The sequence below is a fragment of the Acipenser ruthenus genome, chromosome 17 (genome assembly GCF_902713425.1).
Source record: "Acipenser ruthenus chromosome 17, fAciRut3.2 maternal haplotype, whole genome shotgun sequence".
Taxonomy (NCBI): domain Eukaryota; kingdom Metazoa; phylum Chordata; class Actinopteri; order Acipenseriformes; family Acipenseridae; genus Acipenser; species Acipenser ruthenus.
The window spans coordinates 24,112,666-24,128,017 of record NC_081205.1 but is presented as its reverse complement, the minus strand read 5'-3'; the positions used below and the strand labels follow the sequence as shown (position 1 = coordinate 24,128,017).

General features: G+C 36.5%; 2 protein-coding genes across 5 annotated transcripts in view; one reads left to right on the top strand and one right to left on the bottom strand.

Annotated features, from left to right (window-relative positions):
• LOC117423043 (ubiquitin carboxyl-terminal hydrolase 13-like) overlaps positions 1-3,909 on the top strand; it is a 40,970-nt gene extending 37,061 nt beyond the window's left edge. For all 3 annotated transcript variants that reach the window (XM_034038398.3, XM_034038399.3, XM_034038397.3), the window contains one exon: positions 121-3,909. In XM_034038398.3, the coding sequence (XP_033894289.3) occupies positions 121-214 (94 nt within the window). In that variant the 3' untranslated portion in view covers positions 215-3,909. The remainder of the gene's footprint in view (positions 1-120) is intronic.
• A 2,994-nt stretch (positions 3,910-6,903) lies between these two features.
• The window catches only part of LOC117422865 (PEX5-related protein-like), a 78,877-nt gene continuing 70,428 nt past the window's right edge, over positions 6,904-15,352 (bottom strand). For both annotated transcript variants that reach the window (XM_034038070.3, XM_034038071.3), the window contains 7 exons: positions 13,967-14,083; positions 13,210-13,353; positions 12,268-12,338; positions 11,553-11,753; positions 10,098-10,263; positions 9,391-9,548; positions 6,904-8,813 (listed from right to left, as the gene is read on the bottom strand). In XM_034038070.3, the coding sequence (XP_033893961.2) occupies positions 8,612-8,813; positions 9,391-9,548; positions 10,098-10,263; positions 11,553-11,753; positions 12,268-12,338; positions 13,210-13,353; positions 13,967-14,083 (1,059 nt within the window). In that variant the 3' untranslated portion in view covers positions 6,904-8,611. The remainder of the gene's footprint in view (positions 8,814-9,390; positions 9,549-10,097; positions 10,264-11,552; positions 11,754-12,267; positions 12,339-13,209; positions 13,354-13,966; positions 14,084-15,352) is intronic.

The following is a 15,352-nucleotide window of genomic DNA, read 5'->3' as shown; positions in this document are numbered from 1 at the left end:
AAAGCATGTCCAATTAATATTTACACGGTGTAAAACAGAACACGACGTGTTTGAAATGCAAAGATTGATGTGGAAGACTCAAACACAACAAGTTCTGACGTAACCCCTGTGTTTCCTTAGATGGGTAATCTACAATGACCACAAAGTGTGTCTGTCAGAAAGACCCCCCAAAGACCTGGGCTACATCTACTTTTACCACCGGATTCCCAGCTAGGCCGCAGTCCTCTCAGACGGCTACAGACAGCCACAGTCGTCTTGCCAACTGGAAGCAGCAAAAAAGAATCTAAAGACTGAGCAAGGGAAGAAGCTGTGGATTAACTTTTCGAAAGAAAGAAGCTAAAAAACTAAAAGGGATGCCTGGTAAAAGAGAGAAGGCCTTTTATTCATGAATGTTTATCGTAAATGCAGAGGTTTATAGGAAATGTGTGCAATCTGGTGACTGGAAAACAGCAATAGCATGTTAACATACATATCAGAAGTGTTTATTATTGTTTTTCAGGATTTTTCTATGCCTTTTCTTTAAACTCTAAAAAGGGAGCCTTAATTTTCTTGGTTATATTTATATTGATCAACACCAAACAGCATATCCACAGAGTCCTATTTGTGTGTTTTTTTAAATCAGAGTGTGAAGACGACCTGTACTGAGGGTCACTGAATTTCAGCGTTGATCTTGCATCATGTGTGTCGTACTAGAAGCAACACAAGTGCCAAAGCTCTGTAGATCCTCTTGATCCATCAAGCAGGTTGTCTGGTGCGCAATTAAAACTGTTGCCTTATCAGAGAATATCAATGGTGTTCAATAACAGCTAGTCATAAAACCCTTTAATTAAAATATCCACACACATTTCCCTTGACCTTTTCTTATTATTTTATTTTTTATGTATTTTTGAAATGCACACGTTACCGGTAAATGTCTTGTTTCAGATAGCCAAAAGGAGTATGCCTGCTGTTTGAAAAGAAATACATACGGAAACTAGATCCAAATACACAAATGCCAACATGAAAATGAGCAGCTATACATTAAAAAAAAAACATTGCCGTTTTTCAATGGGTCTATATGGACATTATTACTATATTGAAACCTAAAGTTTAAACGTTTTTTGAGCAATAATTTTGAAATGACATGGTAAAATTGTATTGAGAGTTTAAATGCCAGGGACACGTGTTAGGGTGATTCCTTCTTTTAAGATCCTAGTTATTAATAATAAAGATCAGTTACTGTAAGTGCCGCTCTGCTCTGGACTTGATTTCAGTCATTTGGTGACGGTTGCTATTCAACGCTGTGGAAGCCGTTGTGACGTCTCTTTATAACCAAAGTGAATGGTGTGCTTGTGTACCGCAGGATATACAGATTATGAATCCTAATGAAAGGCAATGCACATGATAAACTATACTGTACTGTAGCTGAACTCCAATACTAATATTCAAAGGTTGCATTGATTAAGGTTTATCTGTTTGTGATAAATACAACTGTGTTCCAACAGAGTTGGCTGAAGTGGCCTTCGAAGTCAGGTGTAATATTTTCAGCACAGGACTTTACACAGGCCAACTCACCTGCCACTTGGTGCTTTTGTTTCTGGTTTTTCTTACAGAACTCAGTAACATTCAAACACAAACGGAAGCCGTTTCAAAGAGACATGTCTGTGCCGCATTCTGCATTTTACCATGTGATTCGAGGGGCCGCTAACTCAGTCATTGTGACTCAAACCGCCATTTAACAAACATTAACCTCTAAGTTGAGTGAAGAAGAGGCGGATACAACAGCAAGTACAGGCTGGTGATGGTTTCACATCAGAACTTGTTAACTGTGAAACAATGAGGTACTACAGATCACATTGTGTCTCCATATTGTGTATTCAAACAACTGTCTGTATTCAGATCATTTGACTAATTGCAGTGTATAACAAAGCTAGAATGTAAATGTCCTCAAAGCAGTTCTGGAAACTGCTTGAAGTGTATTTTTGGGTAGGAAAACATCTCTAAAGACGCTAATACAAACAGTGAAGTTTATTGTTCTTGTGTCTATTCAACCTCTGCCTTTGGCGCTTTTCTTATTTGAATGTATTCCTTATGGTACTGAGAGCTGCAGGTACAATCGGATAACAGTAAAATAATCTGAGGACCTCACGGACTCCTTTGTAACAGTTTTGCAGCTCAACAGTTTTCTAACTGGGGGAGGAGGTCTTGATATTTATTCAGATATTAATATCAGTACTTTTACATTATTGTAAGTCATCCCAGCAATATTCCTATTGCAGCCAGTAGCTGCGCCACCTCCCAGCTTAGAAATCAACGAAGACGTGTGCCTGAAGAGGGAGATCCAGTGCAGAAAATTTGAAAAACACTTGATTTAAACTGTATTATCGAATAAATACAGCATAGTACAATGGAGACGAATGGAGACTAAGCACACATAGTACAGTATGCTCTGCATGTTGTTGGTTAACGTGTATTGTAAGCAACATATTAAACTTGAAGTTGCCGCTGTTGTTTCCTCTCAGTGAGGAATGCCCTGTGCTTTTGAGCACCTGTTATAGTTTTTAAAGACCTACCTAAGTCACAGATTTGAAAAGACATGCTTAATTAGGATGGCGCATTCCTACAAATGTAAATTGCAAAAGAAAAGTAAAGATTGCAATCAAATGAACTCATAGATTGCTTCATCTCCCACCCTAGCCACATTCTGCATAGTATTAAGCTTGCTGTCAGGATGGATGAATATTCTTAAAAGCACTAAACGGCTAGTTAGACTTTTGCAAACAGAATAATCTGAAAATAAAATTATCTAAATGTAAAAATGTGTTTTTAAATGGTCTTTTTTTTTATCAACATTTTTATGATTGAGAAATCCATTATAAACAAGAATGCATTTGTAATGAACCCTCACCCAAGTTGAAATTCTCTTATACATTAAGGGACACCCTACACACAACTTGTATAATGCCTTGGAGAGAAAACTGTTCCAATGATGTACTGTACTGTTGAGCATTCTCAATGGCATAGTCCCTTTAAGAAACATATTCAGACCAGAGGTGTATGATGTCTGACTCTTCTCTTGTTTGCCCCTCTGTACTGTAGCCTATGTGTGTCTGCAGTTTAAATGTGGACTCTTAAGGATACTATGCAACTCACGTTGTATCTTTTCTTAATTATGACTATCTTCTCACTTTTTATTCACCTTTTTTTGTTGCTGTACTGTTTGTTTTTGATTTATTTGGCATCCTTGTTACAATTGTTGCAATAATGATATTTATGGGGGTATTGTATTGGGAGATGTCACAATATTCTCATGAGAGAGAGAGACTGATTATCAATTTGCTGTATTTTACCTTGATAACCTGTAAATACTGGGTAACATGGTTTACCGTGGTGTTACAAAAAAGCTTTTATTTCTTTGCTTTATAATCTGCACATGCACTGAAGTTTGACAATGGTCATTTAAAATGTAAACTTTTTTTTTTTTTTCATCGAAATTTTGTTCACTTGTTTTTATTTATTTAATGTATAATTATTGTAATTTTTTTTTTTAATCTTTTTTTTTTTTTTTTTTGCAAACCACAAAATTGTGCCAGTCCCACAGTTTTTATTTAGTTAAGTTCTGGGTCCTTAAGTGGTCAGAATTAATGCTAAAATGCTTTCTTTTCCCTTTTTTTAATAGCAAAAAAACGAATAATTGCTTCATAAAAACCCCATATTTGAACATGTATGTATCTTGACTGGCAGAGTATATCTGTATAGACTGTGACATCCATGGTGATTGCTGTATGATCCATATGCTACATATCATGAGTATTATTTAAAAAAAGAAATTAACAAAATTGGAAAATACCAAATAAAATCACTGGAGCTGCTTATTTGTGGCATTAGGATAATTCAAATAATAATAATAAAAAAGTTGTTGACTTCTTTCTTGAGGTCTGTCGAGTTTTTATATTTTACACTAATTTTCACTGAGCCCTTATCATTTTGCTCACTTTCAAACTGTTTGGCAAAAAGAGCCAAACCATTTACCAGCGAGTTCTTATTGGGCTTTTCGCTAATGGGGAAAGAAAGTGTAGTTTACTAGACTGATTAGATAGTAGCAATAACACTAGGGCACCAGTTCAGTAGTTTTCCTGTCATTAAACATTTTGCATGCTGAAAACAGAACATCATTATGACTTGCTTCTTCCTAAGGCTATAGATGGTCCTTTCTGTTTTTTCAAACCCATTAGAAACCTTAAATGTTATTCTTAAAAAAAAAAAAAAAAAAAAAAAAAGCTATTGATCTCAATGAGCCAAATATAGACCAAGAGTCATTTGTTTGGCATCCCTGCACTAGCAAATGGTAGTTTGCGAAATGATGTTGCAAATTTATCATAGTAAACATATTAGATCCTGCAAATAGAGATATTGAAACATGCACACATAATTTAACAAGGGACACAAGTTTAGACAAGTGTTTTTATTTTGAAATATTTCATATAGAGTAGGTAGTATACCCCATTACTCCTGTCATCTGAAAATGACCAGATTATTACTACATGATAATATACTTTTTTTCTGGAGAATGCTAGGCTAGCAGAAAGTGCAGTGCAAATATACCTTCGTATTAGCAGTTATTCCAGTTGAAGTAAAAGTGTACTGCATCTTCAGCAGTGTATATTTGGTGTGAATTTTGAACTTGGGCATTATTAGCATATCATTTAAACATGATTATATCGTATGGTTTGTATATATGCAATTAAAGCACCAGGACACCCAGCAGGTTGGCACCAGTGTTATTGGACATGTCCTTAACTTTAGACACTCAGTCCTTGGATTCACAATAGTAACCTAAAGTTTGACTTATCCTGAAAAGTTTGTGTAAATTCTATTATTGGAATTCAAGTTTCACATGTCCCATAGTTATATTCATTACACTGAAATATATTTAATTCTATGCACTCTACCATACTTATCCACAATAAATGTATTCAAAATAAAAAAGTAAAGTTTCATTAGTCGCAATGTTTAATATCAAACAAGCAGCAAGTTCTAATATAGATGTAAAACCTCTGATTGATTTGGTAGTGCTAATGTAAAGAACTGACAATTCTTCTTTAACTCTTTATTTTCAGAAACATGTTTGAAGGTGTTGAAGGTTATTTGCACTGACGTTTTATTAGAAGAAACTCCAAGGGGTCTGCATATTGCTTTCTATCTATTGAAATATGCCAATAACTTGTACTTTTTACACAGATGTCAACCATTTTGGGTCTTTTACAACCATGAGAAATGTAACCTTTTTTTGCACACCCACAAATGCAATTGTCTTTTGTATAAAATTTGAATGTCCCTCAGAACTAGATTAGTTTTGAGCAGTTCCCAAAATGGAAACACATTTCAAAGAATAACATTTTTAAAGGAAGGAAAATAGAACGGCTTAACAAAAATATTGCAGGTTCGTGGTCCTAAATAAAAAAATAATAATAAAAAATGATAACTCTTATAAATACCTTAAGCAAGAACAGGTACATTTTCCTCATTGTTTTTGGGATACATACAGTGTTACTCATTTAACAACCTTGGACTTTTTAAGTTTTATCACAATGTTTTATCTGGGCATCAAAACTATTTTATTTATTTTATATAAAAAAGAAAACAGTAGAAGATCAAAAACTGCATTGTAATGACAAAACATTTTCATTTCATTAGAATATATTTTATAGAAAGAAGTAAAAGGAAACATGGCTTGTGAATACCTCATGCATCAAAAAAAAACGAGAGCATTCAAAGAGATAGATCCAGCATGCTGCATTTCAAATAGTTAAATAGGTCTTGCACATGCGTTTTAAACTAATTTATCAACCTGAGATGATAAAGTTCTCGTCTAAAAAAAGATACACTTTTTTCCTCAACATCCTAAATCAACACATCATATAATCTAGTATTGAATAGAAGACTTGTGCAATACATTTAAAATGCAACGTTAAAAAAATAAACAGGTCAATTTACAACTATTTCTGTTTACGTGCTGCTCTAGTATTTCTATGCAGAGCCAACTACTGTATGGGCCTGATTCAGTAAAAAGCTAGTCCACTTGATGACTCATAAACATCATGAGCTGCAGTCAAGCAGCTGTACAATGTAACAATGTTATAACACCAGCTGCGTGCAACCTTTTTTTTTTTTTGGTGATTCTTTTTAATAGGATCAGTGAATATGTGGAAGTATGCTCAGAAACAAAACCCCACTACAGAACTAAGTTTTAGTTGCGGTGTGCAGTCTCTTTTTGTGCACTGGTATTTCACCAACATATTGTGAGCTTTAGTGAATCAGGCCATACCTCTTTGTAAGACCAGTGGACCCCAGGATTTTAGAACTGGAAAATGGTTGGGTCCCAAAGGATGAAGGCTAGTTTTAAATCAGATCCAATAAAAACTATAACTACAATCTTCTTTTCTCTATATATATTAACCTTCTGTAGATATTTGTTCTCTTTTCATTCTGTAGCTAGAGAGTGAAACCTCCATCCGTCTCGTCTCAGTGTATCATTGCTGACACAGTAAAAGTGCTTATACTTAAAAAAAAAAAAAGTCTGATGCAAAACTCTTATATCTACATTCACTGTGCATTTATCGTCCAGTTGCCTGACAAGACCATGCTTTTACAGCAGTTGTATTATTTATAAGGTTCATTATCACATCAATGTCACTGCTGTAAGGCTGAGATAACATTCTCTTTTGAATTTACTGAGAAATTCACCATTACCTTTTGGTCCTTTGTGTCAAAGATGCCTGACCTATTGCATAGCATTCTTGAATCAAACAAATTACCACACACCCCTGAAAGTGAACTTTGCAACATATATATATATATATATATATATATATATATATATATATATATATATATATATATATATATAAAATGGAAGACCCCTTGCTTGTTGTCATCGCTGTCTGTCTGTTAATTAGGTTTTGCGGCAGGCAAGTTTGCTGCATAAGACAAAGTGACCTCAAAATGACACCTGTGAGACTGCCAAGTGTTGAAAACCATCTGGGACCATCTGTGCAATGGTGAAAAGATTCTGGAAAGGTCAGGATTTCACTGAACAATATGCATCAGATATACTGTATTGTGTGACTGACAAACATGTGGTGGCATGTTTTAATGTACTGCTTTTGTTCTAGGTCTAAACTAAAGCAAAAAAAAAAAAATAAAAAAAAATAAAGTAAATATATCATACAATATATATTTATAGACTGCTCAGGATCTTTCAGCAATGTATCTTTCAGAGCACATGTCTAACACCATTTTGTCAAACAAGCAAGTCAATCTCCATATTCGCATCCCAAGTGAGTTTCAGAGTATTCATTTGTAAGCAGAAAAGTATTATTAACAATACTAAGAAAAAGCAAATAATAGAACTAGAGATGGCAGTTCAGTTCCTTTTTTCTGTTTCTAACAATAGACCTGACCCTTGTACATATCTTCTCACCATCACACATGTAATACCAAATCTGACAGCACTCCTTTCACTCTAGTACTTTCATGGCATTTGAAGTCAATCTGACCATTGCTGCAGACCTCAGCATTAAAGTGAATTGTACGCAGACTGGAACTGCAAGGGACTTTTGCACAGCAGGATACACTCTTAAGACACATATAATTATGTGCCGAGTGTTAAAACTAATAAATCTTGACATCATTTAAAAAGCAGCAATAAAAAGCATTTTAACTGAGCAAAGAATTAAAACCCAGGAGAATGGTGTTTGCTTGTGCATTAATACAATCCCGTTACCTTTTGCAGCAGAAAATGTGTTTCTTATAAGATGGAATGGGTCCCACTTGCAGACAAGTTTGCCTCAATTCGACAAGCCTTCACTTCATGCCAAGAAGGACACTGATATTTAACTTTAACAACCAATACAATCAATAATGGAATGCCAAATGACCACATGGATAATAACATATAAACAAAACAGTATAAATTAAAAAATGACTAAAATATCCCCGCAAGCCTTCAAGTTAAAATTGAGAAGTATAATTTTTAAAAAGCCAGTCATTGGTTCATTACTGGCGCTTACAGCAATAGAAACAAGTAGCATTGTCCAGAGAATATTGAAATAATGTAAGCATTTGTTTTTGCCTAGTATGTACTGTAGGCAGTCCAGAACTTACGCTGATGAGTAGAGTTTAACACAATGAGCTTGGATTCCTTGTGACAATTCTTTTGAGAATGATGAAAAAATCAAGCAGGTATCAAGATGTATGTGCTGCACATTGGAATCTGCTTTATTCCTGGTAGATTTTAAGACCCAGGTGTAGAGCGTATCTTCCATCAGAATACCATAATTCTACTGGATTTGTTTTCAAAGGCATCCTTTTACAAACTGCTGCACAGTCCTAGTCCTTTTGCTTGTTTCTGTCATTGCCAATAATAGTCTCGGTGCATCAATTATAGCAAGCATTTATCCAGGATTGTTAGGTGCTCTGCAAGCAGATTGGCTTCAGCCATACCGTGCAAAACAAGAAGCATTATTATTATTTGTATAGGTTTTTTTTTTTTATATACAACTTTGGATTCATGTTTGTTTAAAAACAAAACAAAAAAAGAACATAATAAAATCAAGTTTTTTTGTTTTTTTTACTTCTCCAGGTTGAAAGCCTTCAAAAGCAAGTCCAGGTCACCTATGTTAGCTGCCTGGAAGAGTTCTGGCTGGTCCATCATGGACAAGGATATCCTCAGGGCTGCCCAGATGTTACCTGAAATGACCTGGTGCGACAACTGCCGACTACTGCTCTTCCTCTGCAGGCTCAAGGCAGTGAGGAAATTGCTGGCGGCTTCTCTGTAAAACAGGAACAACCCGCTTTAATAACCAAGCATAAATCCCTGCCATGCTCTGTTAGAAAGAGAACCACGAGCTGAGGCTCGGAGGATGCTGAAAATTGCTCGAAGAAGAACACATACCTTATAATGTACGTGCCACTTATATGACCCATGGTTACTCAGAGGTTTTCTGAAGACCTTTGCAGTTCAGTGTTAAAGTGGCTGTATTCTAGCTTTCCACTACACTAATAGGCATGAAAATTATTTTGGGGTCCACTAAGGAACCCTTATTCTCAAATCGCTGTGCAATTTTAATTAACCCTTTCAGACACATTTTCTAACCAGCTGCAATCTGAATTTGAGGCTCTTCTAGTCATTCAAACCCGCAGGTTTGTGTTGCAGACAACTTGCAGGGTGATGTCATTTTAAGACCACAAGAATTTGCAGTCATGTCATAAACATGCATATGAAACAAGATTAACAATGTCAAGGAAAATGACAGCCATTATCAAATTACATACAGCAAATGTACAAAGGATGTCCCACAAGCAACAAAAAGCCGTGAAAACAATGAGATTTATTTTCCAAATGCTAACCTGTGTGCTCCCAGGTTGATGCAGCTGATTCCTAGGTTGTATCTTGACCGGATGAAGCCGGGCTGGATTTCCAGAGCTTTAGTGTAGGCCTCAACAGCCTCCTCGCTGCGGTCTCCATTCGCCAGTGTGGCACCCAGCCGATTCCATAACAAGTAGTCCTGAACAAAAGGTTAATGAGAAAGCGTTCAAAATGATGCACTACTCTACAGCTCAAGGTTTATGATACTCATTGCGCTAATATATATAGAAGTCTTCCTGTATGCCGAGGGTTCCTCATGAACTCAAAGACGATTTAAAAAAAAATGATGTTAATAAAATGCTACGTATTATAAATCAATACGTCTATTTCAGCCATTCATGCAAAGGTTTCAGTACATCTTATTTTTGTGTTGTGCGTGGAAAACAATACACTGACAATAACTACACTGTACAGACAGGCATCCACACTATATGTTGTTAACAAGATAAATATGCATGTATGTTTATAAAATGTTAATCAATCTCATAATTCGTTTTTTCGTGAGGGGGCTAACACTTTACGTGCATCTTTCCCACCCAGAGTGCTTACAAAAAGAGACAGGGTCAGGCTCTATTATTGTGTGATTGCATTATTCAGATAAAGTAATACACAGGGCACTGTCTTCAACATCCCCGGCCTCCTGTTAAAAAGGATCTGTAAAAAATATGTAATGATGATTGTATCTTACCTCTGGCCTGACAGCAAGAGCAGCATTAAATGCATCCACAGCCCTGTTGAACTCAGCGCTCAGGTTGAAGAGCACTCCCAGACCCGTCTGTAGGTCTGGGTCGATCACATCTGTGTTCTGCTGGACTGCTTCCAAGTATAGATCCTTTACCTCTGGCAGCTGGGAGCTAAGGAGCAAGTGGGAAATAAAAATGGAAGCTGTTATGAGTGTGCAGGTACTGGGATTTTACTGCATTGTTCTCTGTAACATGGCACCTAAATTATGGAACAACTTGCCCCTCACAATTAGAGAAGCCCCTTCAGTCAATGTCTTCAAGTCTAGACTAAAAACCCATTTCTATAGCCTGGCATTTTCATCCAGATGAGCTGATATCCTCTTGCCCCCATATTGTTCCCACTGTTTTTTATTTATTTTATTACTATTATTATTATTATTTATTTTTTATCTAGATTAAAATCATATTTTTTATAATACAGCTTATATATTCTGTTTTGTTTTTATTCTGTTTTTTTAAATGCTTACTGTTGTTCAGTAATATGTATTGTTTTTGCCTTTGTAAAGTGACCTGTTGCAAAAGGCGCTATATAAAAATACAATTGATTGATTGATTGAGGTATTCATTAATTTGTAAAGAAAGCTGTTAAAAAAAAAAGTGTCAATTGCAAATCAAGAAGGAATGGATTTTCAAACTACATGTTATTGAGAGCTGATCAATGATAATCGGACAGCATCTTCTGACATGACCTAACCTATCAAACCACTTTCTGTGATTATTTTTTAACCAGTTTGATATCAAATCAATTTTTTAACCAGTTTGATATAAAATCAATTTTCCAACAACAATCCAATCCGCCACCTCTACGAAGTGTCAAATAATTCTTCCGTTTCAATGAATGGTTTATAAAGTGACCAATGACCTTCCATACTAAGTGATCCAATATAACAATGTCATATGATACACTTTTAGAATGATGTGATCTTTATTTGCTTAGGGTGCACTTCGAGTGAATGGCTCACAAAGTTCTTGAACCACTGAATGCAGATGTTCATTGGACACACGCCATAGAGACATATTTTTTTGGAAAATTGCTTTTACATGAAAAGGGTGAATGAAAGGAAAGACAAACCATCACAGATAATTTACAAATGGGCTCACGGGGACAGGTCATGGCAGAAGATGTTTCCAGTTCAGCAACTAACACACTTAAATTATGCAAGTGCCCGAGGACTGTTAATTATTGTGATTGTGACCCCTCAATAACTTATACTTCTGTTCTAGCAAGTTTCACCACAACAACAAAAGCTGTTCTCAGCATATATGTACTATATGTACATACACCCCAGATTCTGATACAAATAATAACACAAATTTTGAGGGGGGTGTTGGCAATACTACGTATTTTATAGTGTGGATCGAGCCCGGTCTGCTTGACTTTACAAGTAGACAAGCAGTACCTGCTGCTAACAGAAGCCCGGGACATCCTCCGTGAAGAGCTTGGAGATGCTGTTTTGCTCTTCACCAGGTGCTTGTACTTGGGATGGTGTCTGATCCATTTTCTGAGGGCCTCGCAAGCCTCCTGCTGCATCCCTGTGTTGGTGAGGCTCACCGCTAGAGCCATCAGGGCCTGGAGGTTGTTGGGCTGCAGTTCTAGACATCTGAGGCAAGAGACCAGAGGGGTTTGCTTTAAATGGAGCCTCCACAGCAAGGCTTCACAGACACAGACTGGGAGCACTGCTCCTCGTTTTGGTAATTGCAGTGAAATTACAAAACAATTTCAATAACTTGATATTATTTTTTTAGGAGCTTGCAAATTATCCCCCACATTTGCTGAAGAAATAAAAATTCAATGAATGAGGTACAATGAAGTCCATGATATAAATCCATCACACAGATGGGGTGCAGAGCCATTTTCAATATGGGTTTAAAAGGTAACAAAAAAACCTTTTGAAAACGCACACCATCCCTTTAAGGTTGGACCAACATTCATCCCTAAACTAATCCTGATTGACTTGCCTTATCTTATAATTAACTAATTTACAATTCCCTATCTGGCTATTAATACTATATAATAAAACTACTTACACTAGTGCTATCGCTCATTAAGATTGCATTTTCTTCCTTAGGTCGCTTAATCTACCATAAATACTGGCTTGCAATAACTCTTCTTACCTTTGGAGGGCAACGATGGCTGCCTGTTCATTCTCATTCTCTGCCTGTGTGGTACCCAGAACCAGCCAAGCCTGAGGGTTTGCAAAGGAAAGAGAAGTTCAACCTAATTCTGAGATAATTACCAATGAGCGTTTCAAAATTAATGACTTCAATTCCACTGGTGATCCATTTGTAACCTGGGGCAAATTGGGTACATCTTAATGATACAGTATATTCACAGTATGAGGATATATTCGGTGAGGAAGAGGGATAGTTTATTGATCTAAACAGTGGCGGGTCTTACAATAGCTTTCTTTTAGCGATATACTAAATCTGCTGGTGTTGCAATGAAAGGGTTTATTGACCCCTAATTAGCAACACTAACTACAATAATAATATAGTTGAAAGCGGTCTGAGATAGGCTTTTTAGGATGGACCCCTGGGTATCCCAAAGGTGGTGCATACTGTGAGGCACAAGGGGGTGCTGTCACACATCACGTGATCTGGATGGTACAAAAGGAGATATCGATCGTGGTGGTCGCTATGGCAGCATTGACACAACCTGTTGCCGAGGTCAAACATGTCTATGAAGATGGAAGGAATGCTGCAGTATTCAGACAAGAAAGGCACTCTTCCATTTCATAACAAAAAGAGTCACCTCTCCAATCCTGTTGCTCAAATCTTCTGCAAAGACCATGGAAACACGCAAAACAGAAACACCTAAGAAATGTCGCACATACTTTTGAATACATTTGCTGTCGCTCACATGACCGAGTAAATAAATCAATGCTAAGCAAGGCAATCTTACCACGATTGATCATTTTACTTTTTTTTCTTTTCTTTTTTGCTAAACTAAAAAGTGATAAACAGAACTACTACAAAAACTCCCACCTTTTCCATCTTATACTTTCCATTGTATATATTGTCATGTTATCAGATCATTGCTTTGAGAGCGAGCTGTACCTCTGGGTCATGGGGGTCCTGCAGTATCGCTGATTCCAGCAGTAAGACAGCATTGGGCAGGTCACCGTCTTTCACTTTCTTTACTGCATCTTCAAAGGCGTTGGGCCAGTCCTTGTACGGGTTATCAGTGTGGAAGTAGTAGCCCTGTGACAAACAATATACAGCCTGTCGTGACTAAGAATTAGCAGATCAAGGTTTAACATTACTCTTAAAACTCATTTCCTTCAATGATTTTTCTCTCAGAATTCATATCGTTTTTTCCTCGGCAGTAACGGCACAGAAAGGCTAAAGGTCATGCAGTAATACTCCCATTTAAAAAATGACAGATCTTTTTTTTTCCTCTCATAGTTGACTTGTGCTCCATTGTTTGGCTTTGCATGTACTTAGTGGACTAACACTTCCTTTGCATTGGATGTATTAACCTCTTTGCAATTAAATTAAACAGGTTTTCTAAAATGTGAAAATATGAAGTATGATTTTCTATTATCACATGCTTACTGTACATATAAATAAAGAATATCTGCCAAATTATGAAAATTGAAAAAAGTGATTGACCTCAATGCTGTGCAGTATTGACTGTGGCACCAGACAAGACCTCTTTACATTGTCTCCTGAGACAATCCCTTATTTTGTGTTCTCTGGGCAGGGTTTGTAACTGTGCTTGTAACTGTGTGCTGTGTATATCTACATTTTGAGAGTGTAAGTCCATGGTTAAAATGAGAGATTTTAAAAAGTGAAAGTTTTAAATATGACGTACCTTTTCATGTAAGGAGACATTCAGTGGGATCTGTGGCTCCTGGTTTTCTGTCAGCCAATTTCTACGGGCCAATTCCTCCCACTCTGCCTGCATTTTATCCCAGAATTCTGTATCAGACTAAAAAGAATACAGGAAAGATAGTGAATAGTGCTAAAATTGGTACCACCCAATGAGGTAAGAAATTCATTTTAATAATATATAGGTATTAATATAGTCATGTTAGAGTGATGCACTTGATTGTATGCTACAGGAATATTCTATATCTGAAGTATATGTTAATACACAGATATAACGTTTGCACAAGTGAAAACCTGATAAAGCATAGACGAGCATGGTCTATCACCACGTGCATGTATCCTCCCTTTAATGGCACACAAGATATGGGAAATGTGATGGGTTTAAATTTAATTAACAATTTTGAGAGTTAAGCATCATAAAGAATTTAGAACAGCTTTGTGACTAGTTTTCTTTTTCTGCTTGGAATAATGAAAATCAATACTTGTTTTCATTACAATTGTAATTTTCATTACAGTTTTCATGTAATGCTATTAAACACATAATAGGTCTTTTGCATTGATATATAATGCTTGCCCTTTCATGGATGCATTATTATAACTTATACAACATATCACCAGATGACAATGTGCTGAACTGCTTGCTACAAGCTGAAAGGGCTAGTCCGATGCCAGACATGGTGTTGGTTTACAGCCGGGGGCTGGCTGATGTCCTCTATTGAAGGTGAAAGGCACCCTAATGGGTTAGAATAAGTATTGAACAAATGGCTATGTGGACCAGAGGCAGCAACTCCTTCCTCCCCCTCTCTCTTAGCTCATGTATGTAAAGAGATGAGCCACAGCAGGCCTTCCAAAATGTGAAAACATCGCTGAGAGAAACACTTTCTGGCTGTAGGTTTTAACTGATATACAGTACATTACTGATCAAACACAATAATAAGTGTGATTTTAGAAACAGCTAAAGATACCAAGGGTAATTCCTTATTCTGTGTTTTCTGGGCAGGGTTTGTAAGTGTGCTTCAGTTCTGTGCCATAGACTAGGACTAAGCAAACACACAGCAGAGAGCACACGGCCATTCTGTGCAATTTGAGCAGTTCTAAGAACACCTCAGCACATTTTCAGAAAAGTGATAAATTGCATGCAGAGTGTTATATAAAACCCTGAAAAAACAGGAAATATAATCATGTGGTAGCTTTCACAATAACCGATTCCTAGATTGAATTTTACATACTGATGATGAGGTCATTTTATAAATACATTTCTGCTCACTGCAATAAGACGCATACAGCAGTAACTTTCGTAAGCATAGCTCATAGTAGTTACAGTAATTATATCCAGGCTAAATATAAAATAAAACAACCCGTGTGCTTA